At 49.5% G+C, this 23,312-nt stretch overlaps 2 protein-coding genes across 10 annotated transcripts; both read left to right on the top strand.

Moving 5' to 3' along the window:
* The first annotated feature begins 4,675 nt into the window (after window positions 1–4,675).
* Window positions 4,676–15,653, top strand: TARS2 (threonyl-tRNA synthetase 2, mitochondrial). 3 transcript variants are annotated; one of them, XM_036850868.1, is made up of 18 exons: window positions 4,676–4,814; window positions 5,141–5,337; window positions 5,652–5,775; window positions 6,454–6,578; window positions 7,357–7,474; window positions 7,593–7,657; window positions 7,912–7,990; window positions 9,169–9,315; window positions 9,505–9,603; window positions 9,906–10,123; window positions 10,602–10,764; window positions 10,982–11,119; window positions 11,301–11,378; window positions 13,081–13,181; window positions 13,396–13,497; window positions 13,673–13,745; window positions 14,234–14,348; window positions 15,280–15,653. In XM_036850868.1, the coding sequence occupies exons 1-18, from the start codon at window positions 4,749–4,751 to the stop codon at window positions 15,426–15,428; spliced, it is 2,157 nt and encodes a 718-aa protein (XP_036706763.1). In that variant the 5' UTR covers window positions 4,676–4,748; the 3' UTR covers window positions 15,429–15,653. The 3 variants fall into 3 exon arrangements, with proteins under 3 accessions (XP_036706763.1, XP_036706770.1, XP_036706756.1); XM_036850875.1 differs by lacking the exon at window positions 15,280–15,653 and adding an exon at window positions 15,108–15,270 and having other exon boundaries at window positions 4,678–4,823; XM_036850861.1 differs by having other exon boundaries at window positions 4,679–4,823.
* A 449-nt stretch (window positions 15,654–16,102) lies between these two features.
* ECM1 (extracellular matrix protein 1) lies at window positions 16,103–22,072 on the top strand. Of its 7 annotated transcripts, XM_036850888.1 has the most exons (10): window positions 16,108–16,307; window positions 17,478–17,540; window positions 17,621–17,722; window positions 17,830–17,907; window positions 18,002–18,082; window positions 19,207–19,529; window positions 19,798–20,172; window positions 20,687–20,907; window positions 21,077–21,164; window positions 21,592–22,072. In XM_036850888.1, exons 1-10 carry the CDS (start codon window positions 16,238–16,240, stop codon window positions 21,820–21,822), a joined length of 1,632 nt encoding a protein of 543 aa, XP_036706783.1. In that variant the 5' UTR covers window positions 16,108–16,237; the 3' UTR covers window positions 21,823–22,072. The 7 variants fall into 7 exon arrangements, with proteins under 7 accessions (XP_036706832.1, XP_036706798.1, XP_036706806.1 ...); XM_036850937.1 differs by lacking the exon at window positions 19,798–20,172 and having other exon boundaries at window positions 16,103–16,307; XM_036850903.1 differs by lacking the exon at window positions 17,621–17,722 and having other exon boundaries at window positions 16,107–16,307.
* The last annotated feature ends 1,240 nt before the right edge of the window (window positions 22,073–23,312 follow it).

Below are 23,312 nucleotides of genomic sequence, written 5' to 3' on the forward strand. Positions count from 1 at the left end.
AAAAAGTTGTACAGTTGTGAGTGAAGAAGCATTTTTAAAGCAAACATAAAATTGGGGTAGTGGTGATAGGGATCCTTCTGGCCAATTCTTTGCCCACATCTACCCTTCTTGCATATTGACAGTCTGTCATACAGAAGCTACACTCAACCCCTCTCTCTTGCCCCATCCCTTTTTCATAACCCAGTGAGGCTTAATAAATGGAATGTTGGCTTAAGGGGTGAAGAGAGTTGCTGCGTCTAGACCAGGCTGGGTCACTGGCAGGATAGAATGCTCTAAATAGCAGCCTTGAATACGTGAAGCTACAGATGTGTCACCAGACACTTCAGAAATAGCAGCAGCCTAGGAACACACCCAGCAGGTAGGGCGTACCACTATGCTAGCTGCTTCTGGAATTTGGCTCACCCTTACTTCCTGGTCCCCAGTTGGGACCTTGACGTGCCCACCTGATTCCTGTCTCCACCCCAAGGAAGCAACAGCTTTTAGAATTCCTCATCGGCCTTTCTGGGCATGTTGAAAATAACTTCCCCAAAATTGTTCTAGTTAAGCCGATATGGTATAGAAGGAGTGAGTTACCCCCTCATGTATGTAGACAGAATAACACAAACACTATCTGAATGGGTTTTAGGGTATTGAGGCGTTTCTCATACTTGTTTATGAGTAACTGTATGGACAAGTCCGGTCAGCTGCTGTTCACAATTGCTGAGTAATAACTCATTGAGTCTGCATAGACAAAGCTGCAAGAGGGATACCCATAAGTGAGATGGCTCCTAAGTAAACATCCTGTTCTCCCCCCACGTAGAAGTAGAAAGAAGCACATAATGCTTTAAAGGAAAGGAGCAAGTGCAATGTAAAATTAAATACCAATTTCTGACGAACTGCTGGGGGAGGACAGAAGAAACCTTTAATGCTTAGTTACAAGTTTGAGGGGAAGGGGATAAGAAGGCTGAGATCTATCTAGAAACATATTACAGTTACCTTACGGTTCTATTATTTTTTTCCTGTCCTTTCCCTTTGTTATCAGTGTGGCAAGAGTCAAACGTTGAGAACACAGATATGGGTGGAGAGGCTAGTAAGCAGTGCCAACAGAACAAATACAGGCTGCAGTTGTTTGTGTTTGACTGAAAAGGGTGTTGGCTAAACCAGTACACCCTGGATCTGCTGGGGTTCCTAGCAAATTAGATGTTCCAACCACATTACTTCCTTTCCCTTCCCCATTGGATCCCCTTCTTTTTGAGAATTAAGTCCTTTGCCACATAATTTGTGGGAAGGAGATAAGACTTGAAACTTCCTACATTTTTCTTGGAGTATTTCAGTTGGAATGGGTAGAAAGGAGATGGGCAGCATCCAGTTCCTTCTGTTTTCTCCTCCCCTGGCTAGGAATCCTTTGCACCCACATGAGGCAATGCTTAAGGTCCCATTTTCTAGGTTGCCAATCATTGTCAAAGGCAGTAGAGATTAGTGAAGTATTAATTTCAAATCTTGGTTTTTTGGGTAGTGGGCCATAGTTGTATGTAGTCTTCCGTAGATGTAGCTAGGGCCTTCTTTCAGAGTACTTTGCTCTTTGCTTTTGTGTTTTGTTTTGTTTTGTTTTTTAACTTCAGCATCAAACTTAAGTTGGCACTGACTCCTGTGTTTGGGAGACTTCATATTTTTCCGTTGGTGTTGACCTGACCAACCAGGGTCATTTAAAAGGCAGGGTGGAGGTGGCTGTTTCCTTGTTTCTCAGACTCAAGAAATGTCTTGGGAAAGGGAAATGTTAGTAGAGATTTTTAGGTGAGCCTAAGGTTTTGTCTTCAAAGTTCAATTTATCCCCATGCTCTGGGTAGGAAGCTTCCCCCTCTTGATTTATTCAGCAAAGTTGGCTGGACTTTCTCTTTGTAGCATCTTTAAAGCAAAGTTAAAGTTTGGCTGCGTCCTAGATCTTCATTACTAAGGAAGAAAAAACTTTTTTTTTTAACCTAAACTCCCCACAGTACCTCCTGTAGGCTTAACCACTTGGCTAGTTCTTTGGGCCTCAAAAGCATTTGGTGGCAATGATGTAAACCTTTCTTTATGTATTTTACCTTCTTACGTTTCTCTCTTTTACCTCCAATACCTTTTAAAATTTCTTTGGTGCAGGGAAATTTTGCTTCTAAAAACTAAGATTTGGAGGTAATGTGTTGATCCTGATAACAAGTGGGAAATGTACTTTACCTTCAATGGAGAGAATTCTTACAAATAGTTTAACGTTATAAAAACAATACCTCCTCAACCAAAGCTTTAGCTAACAGGATGTCTATTCTAAAAGTGGAGTAAAGCTGAGAATTTCCCAAAATTGATTAAGGGTCTAGTATACCCTTTACTGAGGATTCCCTTTTCCCTAGACTTCTGTGAAATCTTCTGCCATTATTTCCTAAACTGTTCTTTTTTCTTAACCTTAGTGTGGTAGAGGATATTTGGTAAGATGCCTCTTTGCCTCTTTTCTTGGCTTTTTATTGGACCTTTCTCTCCACCCTATATTAAAGATCTCTTAGGCCCCAAAGGCTCCTAGAAGTGTACCCTGGAGAGAAAAAAAGGAGCTGTGCTACCAAACATGATGCATTATGATTATCCTGGTCCCTGAGAGATAGCATAGCATGGCAGAACACAGGCCTTGGTTTCAGACGGACTGCGGCTTGACTTGTCTGAGAGTCCTTTTCAATGTTTTAAAGGGAGCGTAAGAAGAGCTACTACTTGTCGGGGTTCTAGGAGTTAAATGAGATAGTGAAGCATGGCACTTGGCACATAGTAAAATTCCGAGGCTGAGACATGCTAGTCATAGATCAAAATCACTGTGAAGAACCAGGGCTTAATGCGTTGGCCTTAGCTAGCTTGCTTTTGTCTGCTTGCTTGCTGGCTTGCTTGCCATACGGAGGAATGGAATAACTTGACTTTCCTTCCTTCCTCCACTTCAAAACAGGTTACACAGGTGATGATATAGTAGTTGATTGATTGGCACTTCCTGAGCACTCAGCTCAGTGCATTGCACACAGTGAGCAGTCAGTAAATGTTTGAGGGATGAGTGCCGGGAGCTACCATAACAATGTAATCTACTTATTCCACCATCCCTCTACTATCCTTACAAGGTAGAATGATTGAAGAAGGTGTGTATCAGTATATCAATACTTTGGAGTTTCGAGTCAGTACAGTGATTGGTGCATTCTTAAATCAATAATTATTTATTGAGCAGCTACCAATTTGTTGCCTGCAATGTAACACTCCCCTGTCCCTTTTGGTGCAGAGCCATGGGGAAAGTTCTGCCTGTTGTCAGACTTTATGAATGCCATTTAAAAATTCTCCCTACCTTCTCCCAAACACACACACACACACACACACACAAGTAATCTTCCTCTTCCACAGTCTTGTTTATTTCTTTTTGTATTTCAGGGTGTCTAACATACCAGAAGATGGAGCCAAGATCCAGGGTGGTGCCTGTGACTCAGATCAACTGCTGCCTCTCTCAGAACCTCTGGAAACTTAGATTAAACATCTTTCTCTGACAGCTTTTCCTCCACAATCCTTGATAACGTCACCATTGGAAACTTGAGAACCAACTCCAACCAGCCCCACCCCCAGGTGAGGGGACTAATGGGAATTACTGAGAACCTCACAGCTGTCCCCAAATCCACTTCCCCTCATACTTTACTACATATCTGGTTGTGTTTCAATTTTTATTGTGTAAAACAAATCAAATATACCTAGTCCTGTGTTCTGGATATAGCAGGGAGAGGGAAGAGAAGGGATAAAGGAAGTTGAGAGCTAGGATGGGAACGAGAGGCAAAGGTCTTGTGTAGGAAGCAGAGAGCTAAGATTCTAGGGTCAGGCACTTCTTTCTGAAGTGAAGAGGGAATTGCATTGGAGTAAACTCTATTACCAGAGAAAGTCTGGTGTGGTAGAGGAATACAAGATGTGGATTCAGAATCCAGCGTCAGTGCTTACTGTTTGGCCTTAAACCACTTAACCTTCTCTGACCTTAAATTCTTCATCTGTAAGATTAAGAGGTTTCTAAGGTCCCTATTTAAGCACGATGAGTATGAAGGGACTCCAAGGAGTGCCCTCTGCAGATTTTTCGCTCTAGCCCCAAAGCGGTTATATTCATTTGTTCTCATAGCTTGTAGCTATTGTTGCCCATTACTATGTACCATGCAGTATATTAAACGATTTACATAAAATTAACCTCAACAATTCAGAATGATAACTATTATTATTCCCATTTTATAGATAAGAAAATTGAAGCTTAGAAGAAATTAATTTACCCAAAATTACATAGCGATCCAGGATTTACACTAGGTCTGTCTTGTCCCAAAGTCTATGCTTTTACCTGTTTCCTACCTGCCAGTGAAGACTACGTAAAAGAAAACTTAATGGTTAAAAGAAAATGACTACCCTTTCTAATCTGTTTTTCTCCCGCTCGCACTCTGGAGAATTTTCCTGCCCCTGCCGTCAAAGCCGCGGGATATCTTATTGCTACTTTGGTCTGAAACTGCAGGTCTCGGGAATTGCCCATATGTGTAACAGTTTAGGTCTTCCGGTCAGCCGGAACCACCCGCATCGCTGCTCGCGCTGTGTGGGGTGTACCTCTTCGGAGTTCCTGGAGGTGGTCCCAGACTGGAGTGGCAGCTGTAATAACCAATAGGCATGGACATTGTTGGGCCGGAAGCCAATGAGGAATCTGGCGATGGAGAAGCAGCGATCATTTATTTGAGGATGTAGGACGGGTCTGAAGGAAAATGGGGCTGTATCAGAGGTGGCGGCGGCTTCGGATCCCAGGGTTACAATCCTGCGGGCTGCACACGGTGCGTGAGGTACCCAAAGATTCCGAACCACATTGGACCCAGCCCAGCGGAACCCCAAAGTGTAGGCTCTCAACCCAGCCTGACCCCCTCTACTCCCGCCCTGCGTCTCCAGACCCGGCTACCCTAGCCCTTAGATGCGCCATCTTTTTCCTAGGGTCAGCAGCCTGGGGGGCCTAGGGCTCCCAGCCTAGGACCCGTTATCACCCAGTCCTTTTAAAGACTAGGGATTAGGACCACGGCCACTTAAATGTTCTAATTTCCCACTGTCCCCAATCCCAAGAAGGAACAGTGGGACATGTGTTACCTCCTAACATCTTTCCTTGCAGGCAGCTGTGCCGACCCCTCCACACTGGTTGGTAGAGCGGCTTGGCCTTTTTGAGGAGCTATGGACTGCTCAGGTAAAGAGGTTAGCAAGCATGGCACAGAAGGAACACCGGACTATTAAGATATCACTTCCTGGAGGCCAGAAAGTGGATGCTGTGGCATGGAACACAACCCCTTACCAACTAGCCCAGCAGATCAGGTACCAGGCCCATTCTTTACCTACCAGGATAATCCTTCTATCTCTGTACTTTCTCGATTTGAGCAGGGAAAGAGCTCTGTATGTTTATTCCATTCGCATCAAGACAGCTTTTCCTGCTGATTCCTTTTTATCTGCATTAGTTTCATAGTCTCTGCCCTTCCTCTATTATGCATCGGGGAAAAAAACGATAGGTTCTTTTGCTCTGGTAACACATTTCCCCTTTCAAGTTTGGAGTTGCTAAGAGATTAGTCCCTCTCTACCCCTTTGGATGGTAACCTTGTCTTTCTCTTTTTCACCATCCCCCACTGCTGAAGTTCTAAACTGGCAGATACTGCAGTGGCTGCTCAAGTGAATGGAGAACCTTATGATCTGGAGCGGCCCTTAGAGACAGATTCTGACCTCAGATTTCTGACATTCGATTCTGCAGAGGGGAAAGCAGTAAGTTTCTTCCTTATCAGGGATACAGTGGCTACTAAACTAAGAGATGTTTAAGTGGGCACTTCTAGCATTTATTTCTTTTGCCTCAGTTTCTCCATTTGCAGTTGGGAGGGAGGCCTACCACAGATTGCTTGTCTTGATTATTCCTGGCTAAGCTGGAAACTTAGGGTGAAAGTTTTTACTTAGCCTGGGTCTATTAAGCAGTGATCATTGTGCTAGTGAAAGGGAGAGATATAAAGTTGAAAACAGAGGATAATAATGCCACGTTAGCCCTCCAACTCTTGAGACATGCATTATAAGTCATCTGTAGCATATATTTAATTTTAATGTGGCTTGCACAACCGAGCACATCACCTGGCCTCATCTCCACTTTTTTATGTCAGCTTGGATGGCATGAAAACTGACTAGCCTCCTACTATGCTCTAGAACCAGAAGCACTGAGGAGTGAGGCTTACTCTCTTCTGTGCATTGCTTCTAGTGGCCTTCTTTCTTTTCTATTCAGTTGTTTTTGTTTTCGTTTTACTTTTTACTATTTAGTGGTCACCCCAAAGTCAGGTTCCCCATTTTGTGATAGTTATTCGTACTGGTTTCATGCCAGCTTCTCTGAGGAGAGGATCCGAGAGCTAGGGGCTAAAGGAGAAGGTTATGAACTCATGAACTCCTTTCTTGTGAACCCAGGTATTCTGGCACTCCAGTACCCATGTCCTGGGGGCAGCAGCTGAACAACTTCTAGGTGCTGTCCTCTGCCAAGGTCCAAGCACAGGATGTGGCTTTTACCATGATTTCTTCCTTGGAAAGGAACGGTGAGTAGTGCAAGGAAGGAGGAGAATGATTCTGGGGTGGTTTCGTTTTCAAAGATTTCACCATATTTTACTTTATTTTTCTGTTTTTTTGAGCTATAGTTGACAAAGTTGTAATATAAAGTGTACACGTGGTGATTTGATGCATGTATACGTTGTGAAAGGATTCCCACAATCGAGTTAATTATCACATGCTTTTTGTGTGTGTGTGAGAATGCTTAAGATCTGCTCTTAGCAAATTTTACTTATGCAATACAGAATTTATCAACTATAGTCACCATGCTATACATTAGTTTCTCAGACCTTATTCATCTTATAACTGAAAGTTTATACCTCTTTCCTGGGGTGTTTTCTGAGACCTTTTTTCTGGGGCCTCAGGCATGTTAAGTTTGGAGGAGAAAGAAAGCTTGGGGCAGGTCCCTCCATGCCTCAACTGTGACATAGGTACCACTTTCTTCACTAGTCCATGTCCTTCCTTTTCTAAATCTGCTTGAAACTTACCTTCTCTAGCTTTTATGAATTCTTCAACTTTTACTTCATCCCTTATTACTGTTGCTCTAGTTTTCTTTATCCAGATTGCCTGCACACAACATTTAATTTCGTACAGAGAGCTTTTGCTCCAGCTGTAAACTTTGTACCTGATTTCCTATTTGTTTTCCCCTAGTCTGTTTGTCTTTGCCAATAACTTTAGATGTTTTTGGAAGGCAGGATTTCATCCCCTGGCCAACACCCAGGTGATGCTCCTTAGAGGATGGAAGCCAACCAACCCTCATCTTTCCAGGACAATCAAGGGCTCAGAGCTGCCTGTTTTGGAACGGATTTGTCAGGAACTTGCAGCTGCTGCTCAACCCTTCCGGAGACTAGAGGCTTCCCAGGATCAGCTTCGGCAGCTCTTCAAGGTGGGGTGGAGACACACAAGTTTAGGAGGATAATCTAGAGACGTGAGGGAAGGAGTGGCTCTCTCTCAGGACTTCTTCGTGGGAATAAAGACTTGTCTTCACTCTTCCCTTCTTCCAGGATAACCCCTTTAAGCTTCACCTGATCGAGGAGAAAGTGCCAGGTCCAACGGCAACAGTATATGGGTGAGAGCTGTCAAGATTGAGGGAAACAGGGAGAGGTGGGGATGCACTAAAGAAGGCCAGAAATGGGATAAGGGAAAGAAGATAGAAGGTAATCTGTTGCTCCCAAAAAAGAAATGGGAATTGATTTTTATCTTCCATTGCTTTCTCTGTGGAATAGTTCTTTATGTCTCTTTCTGTCAGCTAAACACCCTAGAGGGAGAATCCTAGAAGCTCAAAAACCTGGAAATCACTAACTGGCCCCTTCTTTCTCCCAGGTGTGGTATGTTGGTTGATCTGTGCAGAGGCCCCCACCTTCGGCATACTGGACAGATTGGAGGCCTGAAGCTGCTAACGGTCAGTTGTGAGGGCTGGGTTAGGTTGAGATTCCTGTTTTCACTGGAGTGAGCTGGGGAATGGGAAGGTGATCCTCTCTCTCAGCCCCTTTTCTGCTCTGATAGCTAAGGGGGGAATCCAGAAATAGAAAGAAACTTTGTCCCTGCCTTTTAGAAATCCCCATCTGATGACAGATACTGGACATCCTGCCAGGGCCCAGAAGCCAATTCCGAGTCCATAGTCAGACATTAGCACTAAGGGAGATGGCGAGGGAGGGCATGAACAGGCTGGACACGGTCATGTAGGGAAAGCTCCTGTGGAGAGAGCCAGTGTGGAACACCATTTGACAGGCACAGAGAGAATACTCTGAAGTCAAAGGCCTGCCCTTTCTGAAAATATTGCTCCTGGGCAAGGTGAGCTATTAGTTGGAATAGGAGCAGGGAGAGAGGGGAGAGGCAGATATGCAGAGCAGAAAACCCTGGACTGAAAACCTAGGCATCTGCTATTAGTCCTGTCTCTGCCATTGATGAAGTATACGGCCTTGGGTAAATCTCCTTACCCGTTTTCCCCATCTATAAAATGAAGCTGATTCCTGTCCTACCAGTAAATCGACATCAAAGAGACAAAACCAACTAACACAAGAGAAAGTGAGGAAAAGTTAAAAGTGCTATAAAATGCAGGCTGTTTCTTATTAGTACCATACAATTGTTCAAGGAAAGAACAAGCAGAGGCATTTGAATTTCATGGATCCAGGAATAGGACCTAGTGTGGGAGACTGAGTTTTCTAGCAGCTGTATGGGAGATTGATAAGGGGATGGATAGACTAATATCTGACCAGAACTTAGGGTTACTTCCCTGAGCAGTCATTGATTAGAAGGGAAAGGAACAAAGTACACGGGTGCTGGTAAGGCAGTGGTAGTGAGAATAGGGACAAAAAGAGGTGGCAGGGTAAGGTTAGAATTCAGCAGGACATATGTAGAAATCAAGGCTCAGGCACCTCCAGGGTGGTAAACATGGCAGGGGGTGTCTGGAGGATGGCGGCCATCCTCCCGGTGGTGATGGTGGGAAAAGTAGAGAGAGAGATGAGATGGGATCGTTGTCAAGTGTCATACCTGTGATGCTTATGCTCAGAGTATCATATGAGGATTGAAAGAGAGGTTGTTCTCATCTTCCCTTTGACTCCCTTTGTCCTCCCACAGAACTCATCATCCTTATGGAGGTTTTCCGGCACCCCAGAGACACTGCAGAGAGTGTCAGGGATTTCCTTCCCCACTGCAGAGGAGCTGAGGGCCTGGGAAGAGTGGAGGGAGGAAGCAGAGTTACGGGACCACCGGCGCATTGGGAAGGTACAGAGACTGGGAAAATGGGGGCAGGGTGGGGGTGATGATAAGGGTTGGAGAGAGATGCAGGAACCTGACTGTGAAGTTGAGAGTAGATTCGGAATCCTGCAGACTGAGCAGCTTGGTCAGTTATCTCTTCTGGGTTCCCAAGCCCCTGCTTCCCCGTTGAAGTGACCATTGCCGTCCCGACTCCAGGAACAGGAGCTCTTCTTCTTCCATGAACTGAGCCCCGGGAGCTGCTTCTTCCTGCCTCGAGGGACAAGGGTGTATAATGTACTCGTGGCTTTTATCAGGGTAAGGAGGACCCATGTTCAGGGGAAGGAAGACTGGGGAGGGACTGAGGGCCTAGAAGAAGTCAGGTGTTAGAAGAGGGGGATTAGAAGTTTAAACGTAAATATCGTAAAGTGCTAGTAACCTTTATCAAGGGCCTAGAAATGTGTGGTCTACAGTGAGGAGCATACCGAGGGAGGATGGTGCTTACTAGGTTGTAGCTGTGCTCAGCATGACCTGAGGGCCCAGAAGAATCACACAGCCGCCATCCTGCCTCCTCTCCCCCCAGTCACTCTGGCCTTCCATGTCTGTACCCTCCTCTCTAGGCCGAGTACACCCGCCGTGGTTTCTCGGAAGTGAAAACCCCCACGCTGTTTTCTACGAAACTCTGGGAACTGTCAGGGCACTGGGAGCATTACCGGGAAGACATGTTTGCCCTGCAGCCCCCAGGCTCTGACAGCCATGCCGGCTCCCAGAGTGACCACTCTACCAGCCATCCCGCAGACACACTCGCCCTCAAGCCCATGAACTGCCCTGCGCACTGGTGAGCTGGCATCCAGGAGACCTGGGTCTTCCCAGGGCTAGGGCTAGGCAGCTGGGTTACTAAATACTAAGTTGTAGAAAACTTGGAATTGTATTGGAACACCTGATTTGAGTCTTGAATCTGCCCTCTAGCTCACCATGTGAATTTGGGAAAATCATTGCACCTCCCTAAACCTCAGTCTCCTCATGTGTAATATCAAGGGTTTGGAGTTGCTCTCTAATGTTCTTCTTTCAGTTCAGTGCCTATCACAGAACAGGGGCACAGTAAGTGATGTCTGTTATTGTTGTTACTGAGATTCACTTTTGAACCAGGCAGGGCCCAGATTGTGATGAGTGGGATTGACAGGACTCAGGCATGCCGAGGCTGGAGAGCGCGTTAGCTGATGGTGCAGAGAAGGGAAGCAAGCAGCCTGGGCGGAGGAGCAGTCTTCAGGGGCTAGTTTTCCCTGTGGCCCTGACTCCTCCCCACCCCAACTCAGCCTGATGTTCGCCCACCGGCCCAGATCCTGGCGAGAGCTGCCCCTGCGACTGGCCGACTTCGGGGCCTTGCACCGGGCCGAGGCCTCTGGCAGTCTTGGGGGACTGACCCGGCTGCGGCGCTTCCAGCAGGATGACGCTCACATCTTCTGTGCACCCGATCAGGTGGCCCTTCCCCAGCTCCACCAAAGCATTTCTAAGCCGCCTTGCATTCTCCTTGTGAACTGCCAACATTCCTGACCCTCAGTTGCCCTCTTTATATATGATAATTTAGCTACATTCTATCGCAACCTTTCCTTTATGTTTTTGCCCTCTTTTCCCCAAACTACCACCACCCCAGAGCTCTAGCTAGCACACAGCTCACCTGCCCTTATTCCCCCAGCTGGAAGCAGAGATCCGAGGCTGTCTTGATTTCCTCCGCTCTGTCTACACTGTCCTTGGGTTCTCTTTCCGCCTGGCACTGTCTACCCGGCCATCTGGCTTCCTGGGAGAGCCTTGCCTTTGGGACCAGGCTGAGCAGGTGAGCAGGTGGTAGGGAAGCAGAGGCAGATAAACCAGTCTCTGATGGAAGGAGAGGGGAGATGGGAATCAGGGTCCCTGGCAGAGGCATGTGCTGAGAGGGTCACTGTGGGGGACTAAGGGATCTGTTGTTCATAAAGTTGAAGATGACATATTCCTCTCTTGTATCCTTTCCTCTGAAGGTCCTTCAACAGGCCCTAGAAGAATTTGGAGAACCCTGGGACCTTAACCCTGGAGATGGTGCCTTCTATGGGCCTAAGGTAAGCTGGGGACCGTGGTTAGAGTCTTATTTATTCCTTTTTTTGTTTTGTTTTATTAACTGTTTAATAGATACGAAGGAATGTTTTTTAAATTTGTGTAAGATATAAAGAAGAGCAGTACATCTCCTGCTCTCATGGAACTTAGGTCTGGTGAGGGCTCTGGGAGGTAAATAGGGTGTTTCAGCACCGTGGGATCAGTGCTGTGTAGGTACTAAGGGGGCACGTTACTCAGGAGGGTCAGGAAAGGCTTCCCATAGGAATCTCTTTCCGATCTGAAAGGTAATCGTTGGCCAAGTAAAAAGGTGCTTCAGGAGGGAACGTTGTAGGCAGAGGCTGGGGCGAAGAGTAAAAACTCACACAGCAAGTTGGAAGAGGTGAAAGAAGTCGGGGAAAAAGGACTGTAAAGTGTCTGCTGGATTTAGTGAAAAGGCTGTTAGGTTTTGAGGGTCCATTTTTCAGTAAAGTGGGGACTGGACGTGGAGTCAGAAGTGAATGAATGAACCTAACACTTCCAAGAACATTGGCTCTTATAAAGGCAAAGGAGAGTAGCTGACAGATCCAAAGAGATGTTGATGAAGGGAGAGACTTGAGAATGTTTAAATGCTGTGATGAGAGGGAGCCTGTTTGGGTCAGGGAGAAGTTGAAGTTGTAGAAGGGGTTTCAGTAGAGGAAAGTTTCTGGGGAGTCTTGAGGGGTGGGATCCAGAGCCCTCCACAGAAAGAACCACCTGTGCTGTTGTTTAGGGGGTAGAAGGAAAGGCTTGGGGGTAGGTGCCAGGATATTTATAGGTGTGGTGACAGAAGTTGAGACATTTTCCTATCTCATGATACCAACTATCAGAATTCTCCATGAGATAGGAGGCAGGATCATTTGCTGAGATAGGATTGGGGAATAGGAGAGTTGTCAGTGAGGGGGTTGAAGATGGGAAGAGAGGAGAAAGCTTGAAAATCCTTGAGGAGAACGACGCAGAGCTGATTAGGGCAGCCAAAGGATTGCAGGCAGCAGCAAGGGTTCAGTTGAGGTTCACAACAGCAACTTGCATCAATCGCTGTTTTTGCGTCTGTGTGGTGTGTGGCGTGCTGGGCAGCACTGGGCACTTCTGTTCCAGGGCCAAGGAGGTGGGAGGCGAGGGTGCCACCAGGGTGGGGTTTTGTCATGTGGATGTGACAGAAGCACAGTGATACCAGGGAACCAGGGAGAGTGGTTACAGCTGCATGGGGAAGGAGAGGTGGGAGAGGCTGAGAGGCCTGTGAATGGGAAGAAAAATGAGGAGTTAAGGAGCTGAGAGATTGAAGAGCCATTAATAGGAATAATTGTCAGAGCTGGAAGGACAGAGATAGTAATCAGAGCAGGTGTCTGATGGACTGTTTCAGAGGCACAGCCATTCTGGGCGGTGACAGCATGAAGGATGTAGCCGTAGTGTGGGCGCGGATGAAGGTCTCTGAGATGAGGAACTCAAGGAATTGAGAGGCCAGGGTGAGGATGGGCCATTCATGTGAATGTTGATGTTCCCTAATAATACACCACTATTAAGCGGAAAGAGCCACCGCCAGAGTCTGCAGCGAGTGACGGACAGCACGATGCAGCTGGGTGACACGTCTCTCCACACAGCCTGGGATGTGGCTAGGTAGAAGGGGGTGGCATGCGTAATGGAGGATACTGGTTCTGGTTTCTCTCATGTCCTCCCTTCTGTCTCCTCCAGATTGACGTGCACCTCCGCGATGCCCTGGGTCGGCCCCATCAGTGTGGGACAATCCAGCTTGACTTCCAACTGCCCCTGAGATTTGACCTCCAGTACAAGGGGTACAGAACCTTGTCCTGTCCCCTTTTCCCTTGGCCCATGGAATAGGTGGAGGACAACTTCCCTTTCTGCCTTTGACCCTAAAAACTAAACCACATCCTCCACACCCTCCCTTGCCAGGGCTGAAGATTCTTGGAAACTGGAAGGTGATCTTGGGTGCACATTGTGGTGTGACACTTTTCCATTCCATCCACCCCCCCCGTCTTTCCCTCCAAGGCAGGCGGGGGCCCTGGAGCGTCCAGTCCTCATTCATCGAGCAGTGCTAGGTTCTGTGGAAAGGATGTTGGGAGTGCTGGCGGAAAGCTGCGGGGGAAAATGGTGAGACCTCTGACCCCCGATTCCTGTTCTGGCCATCAAGCCAGGTAGTGCGTGCTCCACATCCTGGCTCCCTTCAGACTCCAGCTTCTGTTTCCTTCTAGAATCTGCTCCCTGCAGCCACACTTGGGGTCTGAGCCAGGATAAATAATTTGCCTTCCTCTGTTCTCTCAATCAGGCCACTATGGCTGTCACCATTACAGGTGGTGGTCATACCTGTGGGGACTGAGCAAGAGGAATATGCCAGGGAGGTGAGGAGTTGGGGGTGCGGCTGGGGGCCAAAGCAAGACTAATAGGGAGGCTGGGGACGAGCAATGGGTAGCAGAGGCCACACGGGGTAGTGAAAGGGGCACGGCACTTGGAATCACAAGACTGGACTCAAATTAATAAATGTTAAATGCTGACAGCTGAGCACTTGGCACAAAAGGGGGCTTGCAGAAATGTTTGTTTTATTTTTCCTCTCTAGAGAGAAGTAAGGATATGGACAGTACTAGAGTCGAGCAGCTGGTTGGGCAGAGTGCAGGGAGGCCTGGCTCCAGGAGGAGACCGACAGGGAGGCTGGGGGGCTGGGGAGAAGCCTCAATGTAGAGAGTGAGGAGGGTTTGTCCCTGAGAAGGGAGAGCCTTGAGGCAGAGGAAGGAGGAGCAGATGGGGGAGCTTGAGGAAAACTGGCATCAGCCTGTTCCAGCCCCTCAGCCTTCCATTAAATCAGGTTCCTGACAATGATCCTCTGCCCCAGGCACAGCGGAGCCTGCGAGCTGCAGGACTGGTTGGCGACCTGGACGCTGACTCCGGACTGACCCTCGGCCGGAGGATCCGCCGGGCTCAGCTTGCCCACTACAATTTTCAGTTCGGTAAGACCGGGTCAGCACAGCCCTCAGAGCCTTGCACTCTTCCACTCGGCCTGTATGTTGTTCTTTCCTGTCTACTACGTTTGGTCATCCGTGTATTTGGGTAAATTGCAGCTCGTTACCTGAGCTGGGCAGGAGCCAGGATTCAGAACTCCTGCGCCACTTGGGCCCTAGGCTCCTTCACCCCCTGACCAGCACCTCTGACCCTCAGAACAGTTTTCTTCTGACCCCCACCCTAGCTCTTGGTGTCTGTTAGTAATTAGCCAAGGGAGCATCAGACAGGAACAGGAAGGGTTAATAAGGCATTAGTTAGTTAGCTTTGCTTATTCTAGACCTAGATAGAGTCAGCCCTAAGGGATGAGGAAAAAGGCCTTAAGAAAAAAAGTCTAGGCCTACCTTGCTCCTTTTTTTCATTTTCCAAGGTTCAGAGCTCTGTCTTGAAGGCAAGGAGTAGGAACGTCTCAGCCAGATTACCTGATTCTCTAGTTTTACACATCCACTCATCCTGCCAGCCTTGGAGCAAGCTGCCCATGATCCCGTGGACTTGCACATGTATCATCCACCCTGCCACCCTCCCCTTTCTGTAATGTACACACACACACACACACTCTGTCTCTCTCTCTCTCTCTCTCTCTCTGTGGATCTGCTTCTTGATCTGTTTGTCTTTCTTTGGCTGACCCTACTATCTCTGACCCCTGGGCTCCTGAGTGGAAGTGATAAGGCATGTAGGAGAATGTGTGGAATATTTCTTTATCTCCTCAGGATGACCAGGGAACCTGGAGAGCAAGAGATAGCTAAATATATCCTTTCCCGGAACCATGTCTGAGCTCTGCTCTTCCTAAAGATTTCGGTCTCTTACATTTCTGCATAGCAAAAGGAGATATCCTCTGGATAAATTTGCCCTGAGATTCGCAAACCTCCCCTCTTTCTGCAGTGGTTGGCCAGAAAGAGCAGAGTAAGAGAACAGTGAACATTCGGACTCGAGATAATCGTCGACTTGGGGAACGGGACTTGGCCGAGGCTGTACAGCGGCTACTGGAGCTACAGAACACCAGGGTCCCAAATGCTGAAGAAATTTTCTGAGCTTTTGTGTATAGATGTGGCAAAGACCTGTAGGAGCTATCAGGCCCCCTTAACACGGAGGGGCCCAACCTAACTGACAATAGTCTGAAGTTCCCCAGACCCCTCAGAACTCGTGTGGAGGCATGAATCTGCTGTCATGGAAAGAGATTTGGTCTGGGGGAAGCTGTAGCTGTTTGGATGTGAGGAGAGTGAAACTAAAAATAATAAACTTGAAACTACTGGGAATGTGTCTTCATCTCTGACTCCTGATGGGGACATAAAAGGGAGCTTGACTCTGTCTCCCGCTGTTTTGTCCTAGGGGATTGGGGTAATTGAAAAGGGGCAGCCCATGGCTCTCACTGGTTGGGGAGCTCCCTGGGATAGCTGTCCTGTTCCCCTGTCTAAACTCCTCAGTGCCCTGTTTCCCCAGCCCCAGTTCAGCAGGTTGTCAGATCCATTCTCCAAAGAAGACCAAATGGAGAAATTGAGGCACAAAACAAAGTCTCAGACCTCTCTTGCTCCAGGATTCTCAGAATCAGTTTCTCTTGGGGTTGGGTTCACCATTCTTCTCAGTCCTCTCAGGAGCCTTCAGGGTGTGTGGGAGGAGTGTCTGCCAGAGGAGGAGCAGCTGGGACTGAGTCACGGCAGGAAGCTGAGGAGGGCGGTAGCTATCCCCAGATAGACTATAAAGAGGAGAAGGAACCAGCCCTGAAGTTCACAACAGCAGTTAACAGTAACTGGAGAAGCAAGCTCCCAGCAGCGCAGCCCTTCAAATCGGATCTGCCTGAGAGGACCTACTTGGGTGGCCGTCGACCAGTCCTTGCCCCAGGATGGGGACCACGTCCAGAGCAGCCTTGGTCTTGGCCTGTTTAGCTGTTGCTTCTGTAGCCTCTAAGGGAGGTGAGTTGGGGTCGGAGCCAGCACTTGGAAAGGGGGCCTGGCCAGCATGGGCCTGGGGCCTGGGGCCAGCCATCCCGGATGGCTCATCACCAGCAAAAGGGTGCCCCATTTGGCTGCCTGTTCCTGAGCAGGCCTGTGGTGGGCCTAGGCACTGGAGCCTTTAACCAGGGAGGGGAGCAGGGGTACAGAAGGAAAAGGGTTCCTAGAGATTGCTGCCAAGAAACACATGTTGGAGTCAAAACGGACAACTGCGGGGGTGGATAGATTCACAGAGTGAGGGGCCTGATGTATATGTGGCACCTATTAGCCAGAAGTGAGAAGAAGAGGAGCTCCCAGGCTGCTCAAAACCAGTTTACTGACCCAGAGAGCCTTGACTGACTCCCTACCTGGTTAGGAGAAGAGAGGGCATCATCCGTCTACAGGGGACCAGGCACAGCCACTCTCTAGCTCACACACACATTATCTGCTTAGATACCAAACAAAATGTTACTGTGGGAAACTATTCCAAGAGTGTCATAGATCTAATCTATCTGGAAGACCCTGTCTTGTCCTTCCCAGGTCCTGGTCTTTTGTGACTGCAGATCAGCTACAGGTGATTCCTTTCCCTGTGGCTGTGGCGTGAATTGCCTCAGGAGTCCTGAACCATCCCAGTTTCCCAGGTCCTAAATTGAGACCTGAACTAAGGGGGATCTGAGACTAGCTGAAGGGGAGGCACTTCAACTTCTGTGTGGGCTCCTTACCAGAAGGCCCAAAGATGTTTAAAGGGCCTGTGGTGGGCAGGAGGGTGGAGGAGATGGGCAGGTGAGGCTCCAGCCAGTTCAAGGTCTGGACTGTGGAGAGAGCCCAGAAGCTGTAAGGGAAAGACACTGACACAAGATTAAGGCCTTCCGTCCCAGCCCCATGTGTCACACTCCCTTTAGGCCTGGACTTGGGAGACCCAAGGCTTTGAGAGTGGTAGAGGTGAGGCTGTCAGATTATCACACCCAATCGGTCTTGACCAGGTGTGTTTGGGGGGTGGCTTAGGGGACGTGGGGCAGGAGCAGTACAGAGAGGCTTCTGGTGTCTTGGTCATCTTTTCTAAGCTCTTAACCTCTACTGCCTCCCCTTCCCATGCTCAGGGCCAGGAAAGGGCCCCTCAAAACCACCCCTGACTCACCCTTCCTCTTCCAGACATCAAGGCTTCGGGGCAGAGGGAGCTGGGGCCAGTGCACCTCACCCACCCCCTTCAAGAAGGTAAGAGTTTGGGGGAGTGGCATGGGATTGGGGCTCCAGGAGGAAATGTAGGCTCTGACCATCTCCCATCTTGCTGGTAGTTGGCTATGCTGCACCCCCTTCCCCACCTCTGACCAGAGCTCTCCCCATGGATCACCCTGACACCTCTCAGCATAGCCCTCACTTTGAAGGACAGAGTGAAGGTAAGTCTCAGTTGCACCTCTAGGTTTCTAGTCTGACTTACTTCCTGATCTTCAGAATGGGAGGGGAAGAAGGAGTGGGCTACTTACACACTCCGCTTTCTGTATAGTACAGCCATCTCCATCTCAGAAAGCCATCCCTGTCCAAGAGGAGCTGCCCCCTCCCCGACTCCCTGTGGAGAAGAAAGGTGAGTGCTTGCCCTTTCCCTCACTCCCACCCACTGCATCTGGCTGACATCAGCCTGATCCTTGCTCTTTTGTGTCCTCACCCCTATCTTGCAGGGGATCCGCCTCTCCCTCAAGAGGCCGTCCCCCTCCAAGAAGAGCTATTCCCTCCCCAGGTCCCTATTGAACAGAAGGAAGGTAAGTGACTCCTTCCCCTCTTTACCCTCCTGCCTACCCGTGGCTGACAGCATGGGCTTTGGGGCTTTTGCCACTTATTAGCTGTGTAATAACCTTGGGTAAGTTACCTCTCCAAGCCTTAGTTTCTTTATTTGTAAAATTGGGGAAATAATACCTATTTTATAAAATTATAAGATTACATGACACAAAAGTAGCATTTATTTTCACTTCTCTATTGAGTTACTTTTTTTTTAAAAGCATATGCTATTTCTTTCTTTTTTAAAAAAATTTTATTTATTGATTGATTTTGGGCTGCGTTGGGTCTTTGTTGCGGCACGCGGGATCTTTGTTGAGGCATGCGGGATCTTTCGTTGCGGCGTGCAGGTTTCTCTCTAGTTGTGGCATGCGAGTTTTTCTCTCTTTTCTAGTTGTGACGCATAGGCTCCAGGGCACATGGGCTCTGTAGTTGTGGCACGCGGGTTCCAGAATGCGTGGCCTCTCTCGTTGAGGTGTGCGAGCTCAGTAGTTGTGGCGTGCAGGTTTAGTTGCCCTGTGGCATGTGGGATCTTAGTTCCCTGACCAGGGATCGAACCTGCATCCCCTACATTGGAAGGCGGATTCTTTACCACTGGACCACCAGGAAAGTCCCTCTATTGAGTTACTTTTTATGATTGGGAACTGGCCTGTCTTCTAGAGATGCCCGTCCCAACATGAATGTTTTTTACGCATCTCCTTCTACCCCAGTAGACCCATCTTTCCTTTATCAAGAGATGACCTTCCAATCTAAGCAGAGAGAGAGTGAGTGACAGCTTTAGTCTGTCCATCCCCCAGCTTTAATGCTCAGACCCTGGTCGGGGTAGTGGGGTGGGGGAGCAGGTATTCTGAGCCTTGGGAAGCAGCACAGGGAGCAGGCGTGATTCGGGGTCGGGGAGCTATAAGGGTGACACCTTTCATGACTCAGGTCTCTTTTCCTTTTGGTCAGTCATTCTGAAGTTAAGAGCCACGAATTCATTTGTCCCCTTTTCCTCTATATCCTCCCAACACTTTCTCCTCAACCCCAACTTCTTTCAATCCTCCCACCTCAATCCAGCCTTTCTCTATCCCTCTGCATGTTCCCCCTTCCCACTCTGTTCTCCCCATTCTAGAAAAGCTGGCTCGCTTCATGGACCACAGCCCCTCAGAGCCTGAGTCTTGGAATCCAGCCCAGCACTGCCAACAGGGCCGATACCAAGGGGGCTGGGGCCACCGGCTGGATGGCTTCCCCCCTGGGCGGCCTTCTCCGGACAATCTGAACCAGATCTGCCTTCCTAATCGTCAGCATGTGGTGTACGGCCCTTGGAACCTGCCACAGACTGGCTTTTCCCACCTTGTTCGTCAGGGTGAGACCCTCAATTTGCTGGAGACTGGATATTCCCGCTGCTGCCGCTGTCACAGCTACACAAACCGCTTGGACTGTGCAAAAGTCATGGTAAGGGTTGGGCTCTTGATCCTGGGGATGTCCTTTAACCCCCAGACAGTATGTGTGTGTTTCAAGGACTAGAGGCCTAGGCCTGGGTATGCAGGAACCTCAGGTCCCTTTCATTGGCCCTACCTTGGGCCTCCTCATTGTGCCAGAAGAGCAGAGGACAGCCTCTGCTTCTTTATTATCTGCATACCCAGGGTCCTTTTTGGAGCCTGGGAGGAAAACAGGTATGTGGAGAGTGGGCTACCAGGCTGATCTACTCCTCTTGCTCTAGTGGGAGGACGCAATGACCCGGTTCTGTGAGGCTGAGCTTTCTGTCAAGACCCGAGCCCATTGGTGCTGCAAACGTCGGGGGGAGGCTCGATTCTCCTGCTTCCAAGACGAAGCTCCCCGGCCACACTACCAGCTCAAGGCCTGCCCCAGCCACCAGCCTGGTATTTCCTCGGGTCCTGAGCTGCCTTTTCCCCCTGGGCTACCCACGCTGGACAATATCAAGAACATCTGCCACCTAAGACGCTTCCGCTCTGTGCCACGCAACCTCCCAGCTACTGACCCCATCCAAAGGCAGCTGCAGGCTCTGACCCGGCTGGAGGGGGAGTTCCAGCACTGCTGCCAGCAGGGGAACAACCACACCTGTACATGGAAGGCCGTAAGTGGGCATCCCAGCATCCTGAGAACCTGTCTGCCTGCCCACCTGTCTCTGACCTCTGATCCCACCAGCCTATTCATCATCCATGTACCTACCCCCTGTGAGCATGTCTGCCCATTCATCTGCTTGTGAATGTCCGTCCATCCACTGTGTTCTTCGTCTGAGTCTGTTCATCGTGCACCTTCATCCTGCACTCCTGGCCTCGTCCACCCAATCCCCTACACATGTACCTGTCTGCCATCCATCTGTCCAGCTCTGGCCTCACCCGACCCTCTCTGTCTACCGTTCCAGCACATCTCCTGTGGCCAGCTCCGAACCTCATCTGTTCTTCTCCCCTTCCACCTTCCCGATCCCATACATCCACAGCTGCCTCCTTGCCCTCTGGTTCTTTGCCCTTCCCTTTTGGCACCTGGGGCTGAGAGTCCCTCATCTCATAGCGTAGGGCAGTGAGGGAAGCAGTGGGTCAGGAGGGCCAAGTGTCCAGGCTGCTGATTTTCCTTTTTCTGGCCCACAGTGGGAGGATACCCTTGATAGCTACTGTGATCAGGAAAAGGCTACAAATACCCACCACTACTCGTGTTGCCACTACCCTCCTAGCCCTGCCCGAGATGAGTGCTTTGCCCGGCAGGCTCCCTATCCCAACTATGACCGGGACATCCTGACCCTGGACCTCAGCCGAATTACCCCCAACTTCATGAGTCATCTCTGTGGAAATCAAAGAGTTCTCACCAAGCAGTGAGTCTTGCCCAGTTCTTCCCCAACTCTTTTCCCTTCTCCAAAACCTCCCTTTTGGGGCACCCTCTGGGGCACTCTTGGGAAGAGCAAAATCATGGTCTGCAAGCACCATTTTGATGCCTGGAGACACCCAAAGACCCTGACCCCTACCCGTTTCCCACCAACATAGTAAGCAGATTCCTGGGCTGATCCAGAACGTGACTGCCCGCTGCTGTGACCTGCCGTTTCCAGAGCAGGCCTGCTGTGCTGAGGAGGAAGTGAGTGTGAGGGCAGGGCGTCATAGTCTCCAGAGGAATGCAGAGGAGGGGAGTGAGAGGGCTGGAACTGCAGGATGCCCCTTCTTTTAGTACCTCAAACCAGCCCACTGAAATAATGAGGACTACTGGGGAGATCTTTTTTCTTGGTTCCAGGAGTCTTCACTCCTGACCTGACCTGCTCCCCATCTCTAAGTGCCTATTATGCCTTCTCTGGGCCTCTAGCTTCTGGCATTTCCAGTTGTTCACATCTGTCCATCACAAGGAGTCCAGCTGTGAAAGGCAGCCTTGTACTCTCTCTGAGCCCCAGAAGGGATCTAGGGAGAGAGCAGTAGAAGCTGAGGGAAGGGGGACTTTGGACATCCAAGTAACCAGGCCTGACCTCTGACAACCCTCCTCCCCTATCATGTCTGCTTTACTCCGTCATCAGAAAGCCGCCTTTATTGATGACCTGTGTGGTCCCCGACGTAACTTCTGGCAAGACTCTGCCTTCTGCTGTAAACTGAGTCCTGGGGATGAACAGATCAACTGCTTCAACACTAATTATCTGAGGAATGTGGCTCTAGTGGCTGGAGACATTAGGGATGCCAAGGACCAGGGGGAGCAGGGCCCAACTTGGGGAACAAATATCAGCCCCACCCCTGAGCCCAAGGAAGAGTGAGTCACCCCAGAGCCTTGGAGGATCAGATTGGGGGACCCCGCCCCACCCCACCCTCCTGGAACACTCATTACAGTAAACACCTCTTGGATTTGGCCTCATCGTGTCTGTTGTCTCACACAAACACACCCTCCTAAGCCTGCCCGATTTTCTTCAGTGTCTGGCCCCTGAGGCCCACTGCCCCACCCCCACTAACTGAGCAGAAGTCTTTCCACAGGCTTTGTTGGGACCAAAACTAAATGGTTTAACTTCAGTATTTGTCATTGAATTTATTCACACATTTAAAAGGAATGTCACTTTGTTAGTTGGCTATCAGGATTCAGAAGTGGAAAAGATATGATTCATGTCTTTGTTGAGCCCCCAGAATGCACAGCCCTGCCTGACATTTTTTAATCTTCACTTTTGATCCTTGGAGTCCATGTGTTTATTCATTCAGTATACATTGACTGAACTCCTGTCGATGTGCACTGTGCTAGACTGCAGGATACACATTCGGAAAACACACAGTTCCTTCCTTCAGGTTGCTCACATTCCAGGAACCTAGCAGGTGTGATAAGTGTTGTGGTACAGTGCTGCCAGAGTGCCAGTATGCTCGGAGCACTTGATAACCAGGCCAGAGCTGGGAGTAGGGCCGGGGGCAGTAGGGGTGCACCAGGGAAGGCCTCTGCAGGGGTGAGGTCGGAGCTTCTCCAGGAGAAGTAGAGGGTACAAGGGGCAGGTACAGACCAGGCGAAGGGGCAACTCATGCAGAAGCACAAAGGCTGAAAGGACCTGACTGGTGGTTGTTCCTCCCAGATGAGGCTGGAAAGATGAGCAGGAGCTCATCACGAATGACTCATCTGCCCGGCTTAAAGGGCATCTTGGCACCTCTGCCCGCTAGGGCACCGGCAGTTTCAAGCAGAATATGTGTTCAGATTTGCCTTTTACGATGTCTAGTCGGCAGCCAGCCAGGCAGGAACCTGGGAGGCCAGTTCGGACAGTGTCGTGCCAATGCCTGAGGGGAGGGCGCCGTAGCACCCAGACTGGAGCTAGACCACAGGGTGGCGGGACCCTGCGGCCCTTCGAGGTTGACCACAGGAAACCGGAGCCTCCAGGGTGGAGCTGAAAGAACTGGAATGAAGGCTTAGTCCCGTGGGGATGAGTCCTCTGTGATTCTGCTGCCTGCACAACTTTCCAGAAAGCAGGACGTCCCCGGCCCAGCTTATGGAGGAAGAGGGTGAAACAGGGACTGCCATCCTTCCCCAGCCGGGGACTAGATGAGCCCCAGCAGCTCTAAAACTGACACCCGCCGTTCCCTCCGCTCCTCCACCGCCTTTTATTTATTTACTTACACTTTGCCCGCATAGCAGTTTTTAACTCATCAGCGTCTTAGCAGCTCCTTCGCCTGTCCGTCAGCACGGGGGCCAATGAGCGGGCGAGAGACACTCCGTGCCCCGCCCCTGCGACGGCGACCCGGCCAGCGCGGGTCTGCGCGACCCCGGCTGCGCGCTCGG

Source organism: Balaenoptera musculus, chromosome 1, assembly GCF_009873245.2.
Source record: "Balaenoptera musculus isolate JJ_BM4_2016_0621 chromosome 1, mBalMus1.pri.v3, whole genome shotgun sequence".
In the NCBI taxonomy this organism is placed as follows: Eukaryota; Metazoa; Chordata; class Mammalia; order Artiodactyla; family Balaenopteridae; genus Balaenoptera; species Balaenoptera musculus.

Coding starts and splice junctions, on each gene's coding strand:
- ECM1 (XM_036850888.1), top strand. CDS start 16,238: ATGGGGACCACGTCCAGAGCAGCCTTGGTCTTGGCCTGTTTAGCTGTT. Junction 17,723..17,829: donor CTTTGAAGGACAGAGTGAAG/GTAAGTCTCAGT, acceptor CTTTCTGTATAG/TACAGCCATCTCCATCTCAG. Junction 19,530..19,797: donor TGGACTGTGCAAAAGTCATG/GTAAGGGTTGGG, acceptor CTCTTGCTCTAG/TGGGAGGACGCAATGACCCG.
- TARS2 (XM_036850861.1), top strand. CDS start 4,749: ATGGGGCTGTATCAGAGGTGGCGGCGGCTTCGGATCCCAGGGTTACAA. Junction 5,338..5,651: donor CAACTAGCCCAGCAGATCAG/GTACCAGGCCCA, acceptor CCACTGCTGAAG/TTCTAAACTGGCAGATACTG. Junction 11,120..11,300: donor TTTGGGACCAGGCTGAGCAG/GTGAGCAGGTGG, acceptor TTTCCTCTGAAG/GTCCTTCAACAGGCCCTAGA.